General features: G+C 42.1%; 1 protein-coding gene across 7 annotated transcripts in view; it reads left to right on the top strand.

Annotated features, from left to right (window-relative positions):
* The window catches only part of GRM7 (glutamate metabotropic receptor 7), a 263,150-nt gene that overhangs the window by 132,082 nt on the left and 116,053 nt on the right, over positions 1 to 15,015 (top strand). For all 7 annotated transcript variants that reach the window (XM_084530369.1, XM_084530366.1, XM_084530365.1 and 4 more), the window contains exons 3-4: positions 9,150 to 9,291; positions 10,118 to 10,272. In XM_084530369.1, the coding sequence (XP_084386495.1) occupies positions 9,150 to 9,291; positions 10,118 to 10,272 (297 nt within the window). The remainder of the gene's footprint in view (positions 1 to 9,149; positions 9,292 to 10,117; positions 10,273 to 15,015) is intronic.

Genomic DNA, 15,015 nt, shown 5'->3' with positions numbered 1-15,015 from the left:
AAAAAAAGAATAAAAAAGGAAAAAATACTGCATGCCTTCAATATTTATCTTCCTCCTTTTCCAGTTAATTCCTCTTCTTGGGGCATGGGCTCTCCTGCCAGTGGCCCTGGTTTCACAGCGCTCTCAGCACGGGGCTTCACAGGGCCACCACAGGGACCATGTGGGTGCTCTGGCAGGTGGCTTTTTGGGGGCTTCAGAACCTCTTTTGGTTGCTTCGGTTTAAAAATCTGGGTGTAAGCTGTGATTAAACTGACCGTTCCCTGCATGTCCAATTGACTGCCCCTACATCCAGGTGCTCAGGAGCAGTGTGTGAGCTGTAGTGCAGGAGCAGTGGCTGCAGGCTCTGTGTCGCTTTGGTGAAACTGAACCAGCGTCAGACCTTGTGACTGGCCTGGGAGCATGACGAATCCACAGGGGAAAGGCCTGTGAAAGCAATCAGCTGCTTGCTTCCCGCAGGACCCCGTGCGAGCCTGCTGCTGTGCGTGCCTCTCCCCTTCCTCGAAGCGTCCAGCAGGCAGCTCGCAGCAGCTGCTGATTTTAAAGGAACGTACTAATCAATGGAGTTGAGTTCCTTTTAGTAATTAGAAACAGCAAACATAACTTTCTGAAGCAATGTTTTCAGTACTGTGGAGAGCGAGTCCCCCAAAAAGAGAGCCTCTGTAGAGAAATCATCTGAAAAAGTGTTAAATTGTCTCTTTTGCTACCTGATAATCCAATTAAGGGGTGATAAGAAAAATAGCTCTTGGAGAATTTCAGGGAAGCAGAATAATGTACTTAGTGTTGTACCAGAATCAAAATACCACATAATCATGGGTATCCATGGATACTGAAGCAACACTTTGATTACTAGATACATCCATTACCCTTAAATACCAGAGTTAGGTGTTTAATGCCCCGAACAATTTAATGCATGACTGCTTGAACTTGCACAGAGAATTCTCCTGAGGTTTTGCCTTTCAGAGGCACAGCATATAACCTGTCAGCGGGCAAATGAAGGCAGCTATGATATTTTTAAGACTCTGTCTTCTTCCAAGTCCCTGTATGCTTTGCAACTGCTGCCACGCAGATGGCTCAGCTCGCCCGCCTGTCCCCAAGCTGCCTGGGAACTGGAGCATTAAGTGATACGGCCCAACCTCTGCCCCATGTCTATGCCATCTGAGTGGGATTCCCGTGAAATAAGTCATATGATAGCATTTTACAGTGCTGGAGCTGCGGGGACTCGCTGTGCACCAAACGGATGGGCATCATGCTGCTCTGTGCAGCACCAGACCTTTTATCACAGCAGGGTGAGCACGGCGGTTATTTAATGTCACAGGATACATCACAGGGCTGAGGCCACAATTTCTCCACTGGAGTTTTGAATTCTCCATTAGTTTTACAGAGCAAGAAAGGAACCCTAGGAAAAAGCCTGCTGTGCAGGGTACCGAGGGCAGAGGGGTGCACACCACCAGCCCGGCTTTCTCCTTTCTGCTGCATGAAAGGATGTGGTCCTCCTTCCTAGTGCTGGTGGTGACAACTATATGTATAAATAAGTAAAATGCAAAAGGAAAGAGGTAAAATAGGTGTTTAGGAAGTGCTTTGATATTGAGCCTTGAGAGTATGGTTGGTTAATGATGATTTTATAGCAGGGACTTCTCAAGGTGGGCTGAGCAGGCAGCACGATGTGGGGGTTTTGGTGTCTGCTGCTTCTGGAGCATGGTGGTGGCTCGGTGCCTGCCCTTGGCCCTCCCTGCAACACTGGGTGCTTCTGTGTTGTGAAAATGCTGTACGATTCAAGAAGCCAAGGACTGGAAAAGTGTGAGGACAAACTTTTTTCCTTTTTATCTTTTGCAGCAATTACCCTGTTTTTGTTACTTGATCTTTTTATTCTTTTCTCTGCTTTTTTGTACTCACAAAATGTCTTATGTCAGAGTTCAAAATCAGCCTCCTTGAATGCCTCAATACATGTTTTCATGGCAAAGCATTTTTTGAGGATACTTGTGAAGAAGAATCTCACACGTGTGTTCTGTATGAAAGGGGAAGAAGAAAGCTGTCATCTGATGCAGGCAGGAGAAGAATAGTCTTAGTTGATTGTTCCTGCCTGCAGCTGAACGAAGTGAATCTTTCCTCTAAGCTATTCTACTTACCCATGCTAAGTAAAAGCAGGAAGCCAAAGAGCAGATCTCATATCATCCGACCTGCTGCACAACAGGTCATTTTTGATTTATCTTTGTTATCCAGCCCATCCTGCTTTATTCACGAGACCCAAACTTCTGATCACCATCGCTTAGCGTTAGCACTTTGTTTCTGTTCCTAACAGAATAACAGCTGCCTGCAATAAAAAAAAAAAAAAAAAAAAAAAAAAAAAAAGACCAAAAAAATATGGAGGTGAATGCTAATTTGGGAGGGAAGTAGGATTTCATGCTCCCTAAATGTTTTTGTGAACTGGGACTCAGCTCATCCTGCAGCTCTGTTGGTTGGGAGCCAGGAGGATGAGGAGGGTAGTACCGCATTGCGTCCTGCTGAGCTCCATAGCGGGGGGTGCAGTGCTCCAGGGGAGAGCTCAGGTCCCCCTTGTCTCTGGACAAGAGGCCTTGGTCTCTTTGGGGCACTGTCCTTTACGGCTGAATGTCAGGATCGTCTGCTTTGGCTGAGGGTGGTGCAGGTCCCAAGGGGGTCGTGGGTAGGTGAGGGGTATGGAAGGAGGGCGAGCCATGGGCGCAGCCCCCCTGGTGAAGGAGGAGAGGCACGACTTGGGGTGCTTTAGCTGGGAGGAAGGAGGAGGAAACCAGAATCCTCAGTTCTGTGAGTGTAACTCATCCTTCGCTTCCTATTATAAGGCCCTAATGATGACTCCTTCCCTTTTAGATTAAATGAATTTCTTTTTGTTGTTGTTTTAGGAAAAATGAATTGCTCTTAATTTTAATGAGACAAACTGAAGAGAGGAAAAAAAAAAAAGTTCGATCCATAATTTTTCCTTTTCAGTCTGGCAGGTATTTGTATATCCTTAATTGCCAACATCCTGAGCAACATCTTCAGATAAATTGCCCCTGTATCCAGCATCACTTAGTTAATTAAAGCTCCTCCAGAAGCATATGAGAAAGCAGTGGCCATTATGAGGACCAACATGAAACTAAAGAATATTCTCTTTGCGCAGAGGTTATCTAGAAATGTAATTTTTTCAGACAGAAACCATGATAAAGTTAGTCTTGTTAGTGAATTCATGAAATTCAGGAGAGTCTTCTACTGGAAAAAAAGATTTAGGGGAAAAAATCATGCAAAAAGTCTCCGAATAAGGTCTCCATTTACTAGTACTGCTTTTGGGAGGTGCTTGTGCAGTTGCTTTTATTTCCTCCTGATAGTGCTGGAGCCTGTTGGAGGGGGCACATCCTTTCCACAGAGACCCAGCCCCTCCCTGTGCCCCCACTGCAGCTCGGCAGAGCCCCCCGGATGGTTCACCACAGCCCAGGGAGCTCCTCCAGCCGCCGGGGGCAGGGGCCCAACCGCACTTGCATTTTATTTGTTTGCCAAAGAAAAAGATCTGGAGATGCTGTTAATTTCAGTTGAAATGTTGGCGTTTCTGTGTTTTTGAAGCATGCTGCCAGTGGCTTGTAGCGTGGGGAATTTTAATGCCTGGAAGAATCCAAAACAATTGGGTCACTTTGCCAAAGTGGCACAAACCACGGGGAAAACTAGAAGCTAGGAAACCAAATAATTTCAAGTCATTGTTTGAGGAAATGGTTGGCCTTGTTTTCTTGTCCTTTTCATGGATTATTGTGCATTTTCATGGCTTACTTGTTGGACAAAGGCGCATCTGGAAAGGCTGAACCTACTGGGTCTGCTCCTGGTATTCTGTTCCCGGATTTGATGTTATTAGGAAAACATATGCTGGCAGCAGGAAAAGATGACAAAGATGCCAATGTTAGACTGCCATACATAGCCTAGGAGAGAAAAGACATTGTTTCAGGAGTGGTAGAGAACTGACTGCCTCAGTTGTTGCTGTGACCGTGTTTTGCTTATTGCTGTGAATTCCTAAAACTCCATCTCTCAAGGAGTTAAACGTTTCTCCCTCTTGCTCTACCACTCCCATTTTCCCAACAGAAGCATTCTGACTCCCAGCATTACAGAGGAAATCTAAGAATTTGGTTATAGGAACCTCCAAATCCACCAATTTCAGGAACTCAAAAATTTCTGGAGTAAAGAGAATTTTTCTCCACTGATTAGGTTATGCTGCTTTTCCCAAGATCATTGCAGGCTTTCTGATAAATAAATAACTAAATAGATGGAAAGGGCACAGACAGAATAATCACTGCTCACCCCTTCAAGTGATTGTCCAAACTCTATCCAAATATCCAAACCAAGAATTCACTCCTAGCAAAGACTACTGTCTCTTTTAGATAATGGGGGAATTGACTATCCATTTATACAAATTTCCCAAATGTACAGAAAACCAGAAACACTTCTGAAGTTCATTTTGCACAATGTTGTGTCTGGCTGTTGAAGCCATGGAGTGTACAGCAGGCACCGGCCCCTCGCCTTGCCTTCCTTGGCACACGCTGCCTCTGAGGAGCGCAGCTGTGCGTTTCGGGGAGGAGTGGAGCTATTCCGTGTGTTTGAGTCCACTTGTTAGCCACCAGCATGGCAGGCTTTTGTGGATGCAATCAGCCAGATTCAGACCTGGGTTTCCTAACTCTGTCTTTTGGCTAGAGGTTTTTAACATCTCAGGAGAGGGGGAAAAAAAATAATTAAAAAAAATTGTTAGCTAGAGCTCTTCTCCAAGCATCAAAAGAAGAATGAATTATGCCACTTAAATCTTTTCATGAAGTTTTCCATTTTGGCAATGTCACTAGTACTGGAAAGAATCAAAGTCTTAGTGATCCAGCTGCTTGCTCGTGCGCATAGCCAGAGGGACCAGGATGGAGCTGGAGAGCGCTGCCTTTCTCCCTCCCAGCATGATGGGTGAGCGGGTACCAGCTGCCTGCCTCGCACCTCTGTGTGCTGGTCTTGCTCAACTGCTGAACGCGTGCTCTCATAGAATCTATAGTTCAAATCCATTTTATGCATTTCCAGTGCCCATTGTCTTCATGGTGGCCTTGCCTCTGGTAGCAGAGTGCCAGTTACCTGCTCTCATCACTTGCCGGACAGATTCCCTGCAGCACCACACAGCCACGGAGCTCCTCGTGTTGGCCGGGGATGCGGTGTTGGTGTGGCTCCTGGATGCTGCAGGGTACTGGCAATTGCCAGAGCAGTTTGTAGCTGGTTGGAGTATTCATGGCTCTCTGATCCATCAGGGGTAATATTTTACTGCGGAAATCCTATGACAAAATCCTTAATTTGCAACTTTCAGATTTTTACTGCGTAATTCCCTTGGAGGTTTTTACTTCAGGAGCACCGTGAATTAACTTGACAACTTAAATAATTGTGCACATGTGTTTCCTGTTGTAATAAGAATGCAAGACGAGAATGTGAAAGTTAAACTTCCTCTGTATGTGTCATTTGGACAATATACCCTAAATTCCTTGGGCAGCTATTACTGCAAAGGAAAGAAAAATGGCACATGCCTCTGCTTGCCATGAGATCCTCGGCAGAGGTCAAAGCTCTCTCAAACAAGCTCATAAACCCAGCTGTAAACAGATGGGATGTGAGCAGAGCAGAGCTGGTGGCTGGCAGCTCACCCGTTCCTGCAGCATGAGCTTGTGCTCGGGTGCCAGTGCTGCCCAGTTAGGCCTGGGCAAAGCAAAGCAAGGAAAGACAGTAATGCATCTTGACCCGTGCAGTGACTGGGAGCACGTATTAGTCAATTTGTAATAATGCCACTTTCCTGGAAGAGGCACTAGCAATTGAAAATCAAAATATCCATCAACATGTCTGATTTGTATCATTTGGGTCTTGATCCTCTTGCATCCTACTCTCTGCCTTTTTCATTTGCCCGTGCTGTGCTTTGTGCTGCTCACCATGCTGGCATGCTAAAAAGGAATCTCTGTTACCTGCCTGCACCAGTGGACGGCAGAGAAAGTAAGAGCTGACTTGCCTAAGGCAGTGAAAAAACCTCTGTGATGCAAAAAAGACCTGAAATCATCCTTCTGAAATTCCAGCATCCTTTCTCCATCCTGGATCCCCTGTACTTGGAAACCACATGGAAATTCCACGCTTTCAAGTTGGATGTTGCACTGGAGGGCTTTTTTCCTCACTATTGAGTCTGGCCGCAGCTGTCTCTGTCCAAAGATGCTCAGTTCAGCTGTAATCATTATCAGCTATAATGAGATTTTTGGCTTCTCCATCCAGGCAATAGAGCTTGCATGACCCACACAAGAGATGTAATTATTGTCGGGATGGGTTGCTGAGCTAGCGGGCCTGCCAACTATTTCAGTCCTTTTTTCATGCACCTAAATCATGTAGGTGGCAATTACTTAATATTAGATATTGTTTATTTCCTTTCCTTTTTTTTTTTTTTTTTTTTTTAAAATAGTAGTTTTATAACCACAGTGTTTATAATCACATGTTCTAGATTCTGTTTCCTTTTTTTCTTTGCCCCTTGGATACAGTGGTTCTGCAATGAAGGCAGGCTCTTAGCAGTGACATACCGCTGCTGTGGGCTCCTGGTCACAGCCCCATCACTGTTGGTGACTCTCCCCTCTCAGTACCTACACGCCTCGTGTGTGTGCAGCATCGTGTCTGTGTAAAAGAAACTGTAAGCATTCCTTTCTCCTGTTTTTAAAAGATCTTACTTACTGGCACTGCACTTCGGAATCCGAAGTTGGGGAATGTTGCTCCATGTGCCTGTCTGTGGGTGTCTGTTCTTTGGAGCTGTGCCTCTGATCCCCTTGTAAGAGCTCACTTTTTCTGAATGAAAGCAATGGAGAGCTACGAGGGATTGCCAGCGACCTCCATGGTACCTTTAGAGGTGCCTAAATAACAGTTGCATCCAGCATGCCAAAGCCCTTTGGTGTTATCACTACAAAATAAATCCTCTCCTGCTCTGCTGTGTCAAAGCAGGACCCTCTGGAAAGGACGTTGTGGCAGGAATGCATTAATTTCCATCTGACAAATCCGCAATGAGTTCTTCAAAGTTTCTAAGTCCTTATTTAAGAAGAGAACTGGGAGTCTCTTGCGGGAGATTGGAAGTACCTTGGCTTGATGTGATGGAGAGCCTGGGAGGGTCCTTCCCCTCAGCAGCTGATAATTTTAAATTCTCCTTAGGTGTGATGCCAGAGGGGAGAGGCTTCTCACTGGGAGAAGGAAAAGGACAGAGCCCATTCCCTGCTCACAGAAAACTCCTGCTGCCTGAGGGTGCCTGCGCCTGGGCACTGCTGTGGCTCCGCTGCTGGAGCAGGAGGCTCGGGCTCAAAGCCAGAGCTGCCAGGGGTCAGCCTTTAACCAAAGCATAATCTGTGCCAAATGGGGCAATTTGAGGAAAGCTGGATAACTGCTCCTGAAGCTGGGTTGATTTCATCTAATTTTGACTAAGGAAAATAACAGGAAAGAGCGTTTCAAAAGCGTTTAGGCTTTTGGAACTTACTAGCAATTAGAGTTTCTCCCCTCATTTTCAAATGAAGTTTCTGTGTAGATATCAGTATTATTTTCTTCTCCAGAAAAAAATCAGGTTATGATAAATTTAAGTTGTAATAACTGTAGAACAGAAACAAACCTTGTGTGAGGCAGTGACAAACTTAAGGGTTATTTTCTGTTTTATCTTTCTCAACCTTTTCTTTTGTGCAATTTATTTTCTTCCCACTGAAAGCAATCTTTTTTCCCCCAGAGTTTTTGGATCACATAGTACCGAGAGACCTGGCTTGACTGCAGTCAACCTCTGTGTCTCAACTTCTCCACTTCTGAAATAAGAAAAATGAGCCTGACCTTCTTTATAAAGCACTCAGAGATTGCAGATGAGATGTGATATAGCAGAGTCATATTTTGCAACTCTAAAACCATATATTTGCAAATGCTCAGTGCTTTTCCTCTAGGTGTTTTTATATGTCAGCTTTGCCATGTTATAGGAGAATTATGGTATTTTCTGCCGGAGTGTATGCAGACAGAATGTGCTGATGGTGGAAGAGCTTTCTCCTCTAGAAATCCTGTCCTGTAGAACACTTTCTCTATTTCTTCATTTGGCTGTTCTTTTAAATCTGGATTTTAAATTGTATCAGTAAATATCTTCTTTGTCCTGTTGTCTTTTAATTAATTTATCCCCACTTACGATTCTTACTATGTTCCTCAAATGCTTTATTAATTAACACGCTGTGCAGTATAGTGAGGAAGTTGTTATCTAGGATGCCAGTAAAGATGAAAGAGTTTATTGCTGAGAAACAAAGGAATAAAGGCAGAAGTGTGATTTCATCTGCTTACCATGACAAGGAGAATGTCACTGGAGTTATGATTTTTTTTTATATATGTTAATTTTAATTTTTCTCCAACCATGCTAAATAACTAATTTGTGAAATGTGTTAAAGCTATTTCCTTGATACGGCTGTGGTTATCACTATCATTGTGTTGTTACTATTTTTTTCAATACTATCTGTGCATTTATGAGAAATCCAGTTCACAGATGTGTAGTTTATCTTGAGATCTCAATTGCTTGGGCAGCTCCATCCCATTTGATGATGGACATTTCAAAGAGAAAGGATTTTCACGACCAATCTTTCCTTTTGCCAACATTCAACTAAATTGTTGTTCCTATTTCAAATAAGCTGTTTCAGCGGAAGCATTTTCACTTAATATCCTTTAACTTGCAAAATCAGTCACTGCTCTGCACCAAGATAAAATTTGTCTAATACCTTGTAAGCACCACTTTCCTTTGAGCCTGTGTTGTTGTTGTTTTTTAAATTGTTTTGAGTTTGTTCATGTTTGTTGGGATTTTGTTGTTTTGTTCTCCTTTTGCTGTCTCATTTATTGCTTTATTACTCTGTGTTTTTATTTTCACAGCCCTGTTCAATCCATGACCCTGCTCAGGTGTGCATACTGTGTATATCCTAAGGAACAGGTCTATGTCGCACCCAAATGACTCCAAATTGTAGGAATACCTCAGGATACCTGATGTGAAAATTAAATTCTACATGAAGGCAGCAGTCAGAGTTTTTCTTCCTTTCAGGCTCCCCTTCCAGTCCACGTGTGTCTCTGCTGTCTTTCCTGTGTTCTCCATTGACTGAGCCCTTCTCTTCTTTCTTCAACAGGTGGGCTCTGTATTGCTCAGTCCCTGAAAATCCCCCAGGATCGCAAGGACAAGACCATCGACTTTGATAAAATTATCAAGCAGCTCCTAGAAACTCCCAATGCCAGGGCCATCGTTATTTTTGCCAATGATGAGGACATAAAGTAAGGATGACCAAGGGACCTAATTCATTTCATAGATGTGCAGAAAAGAGAAAACAAGAATACAAATAATGAAGGGGGAATGTTTGTTGGTAAGAGCTGTGTGGGGATGTGGTGTGGACACTTTTTAGGGACATGCTGGAGTTGTGACCACTGCTGCTCTGGCTTATGTGGCACCCCAGACCACACATTGCTGCAGTGGGGCGAAGGGAGTGATGATCTGAAAAGAATGAAGGTCTGAAAGCTTTTCTTGTTGTAGGATTATGCATGCATTTGATGGCAGACTTGACCCTACCTTTCAAACAGAAGATGCCCTTCTCTTCAAGCTCATACCACTATGTATTATTAATTCAGTGTGTGTTTTCTGGCAAATGATGGTTACTAGTTACAAAATGGCTTGGATGCTTAAGGTTAAGCCACATAATTCAAATACCACTTGCCGTTAAAATAATATAAGGAATATTTTAAAAGCGTGACTCTTATTTCTCACTTGAGAATTTTAAATTAGCTTGAAATTTTGATGGCAATGTCAGGGACTGATAGGCTCAGTTATACGAAGAGACAAATTGTGATAAAATTTCAGTGAAGTCAATGGCAAAACTTTTAAGTTGTAGTAAAATTGTGATTTCATTCTTAAGATATAGGGTGAATAAAAAGAAAGGTTTAATCAGCGCTGCATGGATTGTGACACGATGTGTTGTGAATTTTCTGAGCTCTGTTGGTTACAGGAATGTTATTTCTGTTCATTCTGCAATTGCCACACACTGTTTTTACCAAGCAATCGTGTTTAAATTAAATTAACTTGTGAACAAAATGTTCTTTTCCACAGGCAGATCCTTGCAGCCGCCAAGAGGGCAGATCAAGTCGGACACTTCTTGTGGGTGGGCTCGGACACGTGGGGCTCCAAAGTGAGCCCCTTGCTGCAGCAGGAGGACGTTGCTGAGGGAGCCATTACCATCCTGCCCAAGCGAGCTACCATCGAGGGTGAGCGCTCTCTTCTGACTGACTTTCTCTCACAGCTTCTCACCCTTCTTTTTTGTTTCCTGTAAATCTTGTGGTACAAAACGATTGCCCATATTTTTTTGTGTGGATAAATAGGAAAATAGGTGTGGTATTATCAAAAGAGTATAAAACACATTGAGCCAGTCTTTATCCCCTGAAATTTTCCTGAATGCTTGTGTTCCTCTTCCAAAAACTATATGCTGTTTTCACAACCAAAAAGCTACCAGAAGTTACCTATATCACCAAAAAAAGATGTAAACCAAAATGATCTTAACATATAAGGTATGTATGTAGGAAGAGAAAATCTATTGCAATTCCATATCACCTCTGAAGCACTGGGTAAGATTTCTACTTGAAGAATTAAAAATTCAGTCTATTGTCTGATTCTCCTTTAATATGCTATCCCCTTTGTAGAGATGCTCAACTATTCACACATCTTCCTCTGGGCTAACCAAACATGCCGATTAGAGTCCATGTTCTCTTTAACATGAAAAGTTCTTTATAGTAGGGACACTGAGCAAAGAGAACTAACTCCTCTGTTGTGCCAGGCAGGGTCTCCAAAGAGTCCTTGAATGTGTTGCATGCATTAAAATGGGCTCTGATGTCTTCACTCACAGAAAAACCAAATATTTCCATTCATTTTTGCTGTATCTACTCTACCACTTCATTAGTTATTCTTCTCGGATCTATAATATTAAATTTTTATACCCTGGAGGCATTTTCACATGTTACTTCTCCATAAATACGTAAAGTTGATAGACAATGAAGTGTTCTGTTTCTGAAAAACAGGATATTTTAATAATCTTTTCATATTGTTTGTATTCATCCCCCTGAGGGTTTCTGACAGAGAAACTAAAAGTCTGCAAACAGTACGCAGAAATAAAAACTTTCCAATTTTTTTTTTCTAATATTTTGCTCCTATGTTATACATTAAGCTTATTGGACATAATGGGGTTGGCTTTTGGAAACAAGTGGCAATAGCAAAGTGGCAGGGTTCATGTACAGAAAGTCAGTTAGATAACAGCTACAAATATCAGCACAGTTAATGCATCTGCAAAATACGCGTTCATCCAGCCTACAGATAGCTTATTCACGGATTACATTAGGCTATTGCCTAAAAGTTGGCTTGTTGCATTTTGCACTTGTAGTCACACAGACTGCATGATTACTAGAGTGTGTGAGGCTTAAATTATATTTTGCCTATATATATAATTGCATTCATTCTTCAAGAGCTCATACTGTATGAGCAGTTACATATTTTGAGGTCCATAAGTTGCACGTTACTTGCCAGAAAGGGAGAAACACTCGGCCAAAAATAGGTACTGTGCTTGGCATTAAAGGACAGGCAGAGCAAAGTGTCCTAGAATAGCAGTTCCAATGTCAAGAGCAAATGTTTCCTGGATGCTCTGTGACCACTCATAAAGGTTCAGGCTTGTACTTACCTTTTTCAATCCCGTTCATCCATCCCTAATTGCCATCTGTATTTGCCATCTGCTTAGTCCTGTAAGGAGGAAGAGTAAAAGGCTGGTTAAGAGCGCAGAGCAAAGTCCCACCCTCCTGTGCCGTAATCCTCATACTGTCCGTCTCCTTGATAATCCTCAAACCTATCCCATTAAGTGTTGCTCTCTGTGTGAAGCAGTTTTGCAGAACTCAACATCTCTCCTTTCGAACCAATTCCATTTCTGTTTCATCCAGTAAGAAGCATCCATTGGAATCTGTTACTTATGGGAAGTAATCCGTAGGTATTAGCACTTCTTTGCTTAGTGAGGCTGTTATCCACATGGATTGTCTGTCTTTCTTGCATTCACACTGCTGTATGTTGTTTTGCTTTTCTTTCTGTTGTTGTAGTAATTTCATTTGGCTATGAATCCAAGAGAACTGGAAACAGACATTTTAATGCTGTTCTTTTATCATCCAGCAATGAACATCTGCTTCCTAAAATTTAGTAATGGATTTCTTTGAATGAATACATAAAATAAATGAAATAAGAAGCTTTGATTTCCCCTATAAATTGGTGGAAACAAACTAAATTAGCAGAATGGAACTCAATTTGCCCTAAAGGAAGATATCTTGAGCAGTACCCCAGCCTAGCAGGCTCCTTTTTCCATAGTGGTGTGCAGCAGTGTTGCCGCCAGCCCCTGCGTCTCACTGGCTCCGGGGAAAGGCACCACTCAAGTGCCAGCCTCGTTCCTACTGGGGCTGTGAGAGCTTCTATAGTAAGGATGAGTAAAGGGGTTGTCCTTATTTTGCTCCTCAAGAGAGTTATCCTTTTGCTTCTTCCTTTTGTGTTAAATAGGATTTGTAATATGTTAGAAACAGATGCCTAACAAAGGGAAGCGCTGCAGCTTTCCTTCCTAGAGAACATCAAAACTTAATATTAAATAGGTGATACTGCTATACTTTTCTTATGCCTCATAGAAAAATGCAAAGCTAATAGGGCAGGAAAAGCTAAATTGCATTAAAAATTAATGTGCCAGCATGTTAAAGTGTATATGGTGGACTTTGGATTATCAGATTTTTGACAACTGTAAAGTTATTGGCCACAAATATTAACAGTTATAAACTGACATGATCGTTTTGCAGAAAGACATTTTTTGAGTAGCACTTCTCCAGCCATGACTCTTTGATGCAAATCACAGATGTGGAATGCAGGTATGTTGGCATATTTACACCTACCTACATGTGCCATTTGAAATTCCTGCTTCCCGTAACGGTGGGTATATCCCAGAAGCATCCAGCTCTGCAGTTTGACACACATACTTTCTTGTAGCGCCAGGCTCCAGACATGCAGTTATTTGTCTTGATGCTTGATGTCACTCGTGGGACAAAATTTTCTTTGCCATACTCCCATGGGGTGATTTAGGAAATCATTACATGAACTGAATTCATTCCTCTTAAGTCAGTCTTAATATAGCCCAATTGTGTGTGATGTAATTATGCTGAAAGGATAAAGTTGCATCTTATTTGCATAATTGCAGTAGACAGTGAACCAGAGGAAGTGCAAACTTAAATAGTAATCGCTTTGTAGAAACTTGTGTTTGAAACAAGCTCCCCAGCCAACTTCAACCACATGTCAACTAGGTTGAAAGGCTTTCCAACGTAGTCAGGATAAAAAAGCAGAATGTACGTGCTTTTGGAACACCTAGTACAGGTGAATGTTACATTTAGGTTATTGTTACTTTGAACTCCTCTCCCCTAAAAAAAAAAAAAAGGTTTAATGGTGTGTCCTCGTGCTTGCATATTATCAAAACATCAGCCCAATCCAGAAACTCAGCATATGCTCAGAGGAATAAGTACAGTGTGTTGTATTGCAGTACTGCAAGTAGCAGTGCTTGTGTTTCTGAGAGTTTGCAGTCATCCTTCTTGCTTTGAATAGTCTTTTTCTAGAGTATCATGTGTAACGTTTCTACAGAAAGGTGTAATGTAAGCAGAGAGCAAATATTAGTGTTGGAATGTGAGAAAAAATAGCTTAAACAAAATACAAAATATGTTTCTTCTAATTAAAATTTGGATAGGATGTGTTATTATTATTATATTCATTTTACAATGATGCAGAAATGATGAACATCTGTGGCTCTGCATGCATCTAACATTCGTTAAAACAACAGCACAACAGAAAAAAATCTGCAGAACATCTTTCGTCAAAATGCATTTGGTGCAGTTTTACCTACTGCTGCTTTGTTCCTCAGAAACCCTCATTCTTCTTCATTCAGCTGAACAGAAGTGTAAGCTTTGCACATGGGGGAGATTCCTCCATCAGTTGGCACTGAAAGACAGAAAGGGTGCCCTGCTAATCTCAGGAAGGGCGCGATACCACAAAGAGGAGAAACTGTGAGCTAAAGGAAGAGTTTGGGCAGCAAAAGCTGGCTGTTTTGAAGCAATGATGCCATCAGGACAATGGTGAAAATGGAAGATGATGAGACAGGTATAACAATCCCCCAAAATCTCAAGTGCTACAGGGAAAGTGGAAGCACAGTGGAAAATGAGAAGAAAGGCTGAGATTTCAAGAAACAAGTGTTTTGTTCTCACAGTTCAGCTGAGCTTCTTGCCTTCAGAATAGCAAATTATTGTACTGGTTTTCTTCTCTCTAGGCAGTGATGGTCTAAAAGAAAGTTGTTCATTTGTTCCATTTTTCATTCATGGTCTCAGAAGCATTTTTGACCATTCAAACCGAGCAAGCAATGGAAAACACTCCCTGCATTCCCACGGATCACACATCATCAATGGAGTTCCCCAAGTGATGAACTGCAACCCTATTTCTTTGTAGATGTAAATGAACTTCTACGCAAATCTTTTTTAATCACAAAGTGACCTTTCTGTATTCTGCTGCCACTTTACTTCTCCATTTTTCAGCAAATTTAATAAACTTCAGAGCATTTTCTCTTCTTGTTATCACCGCTATACCAAAATCTAATTATACTTTGTGACTGCCTGGGGTAGCTGCCTTTATTACGCCACACACATATATTTGGGAGATATCTGGATGACCCTCTGATTAGAGATGATAGTACTACTGGTCCAGACATCAATTAAAGTTCTCCCTAGCAGGCAGCTTCAAAGTCAGGAGTTCCTAAATTCTGTCCCTGGAGCAAAAGTAGTTCTTTCTGGCAGTGATAAGAAAGTATCTGTGCCATGAGGGAAGGAAAAGCCTCATCCTTTTGGAGTAGATTTGTGCAGTATTTGCTGAATTAAATACAGAAAGCTTTTAGATAATGCATCTACAGA

The sequence above is a fragment of the Aythya ferina genome (assembly GCF_964211825.1).
Source record: "Aythya ferina genome assembly, chromosome: 10".
In the NCBI taxonomy this organism is placed as follows: domain Eukaryota; kingdom Metazoa; phylum Chordata; class Aves; order Anseriformes; family Anatidae; genus Aythya; species Aythya ferina.
Note: the sequence above shows the minus strand (reverse complement) of the source record. Positions and strands in the feature narration are given on the sequence as shown.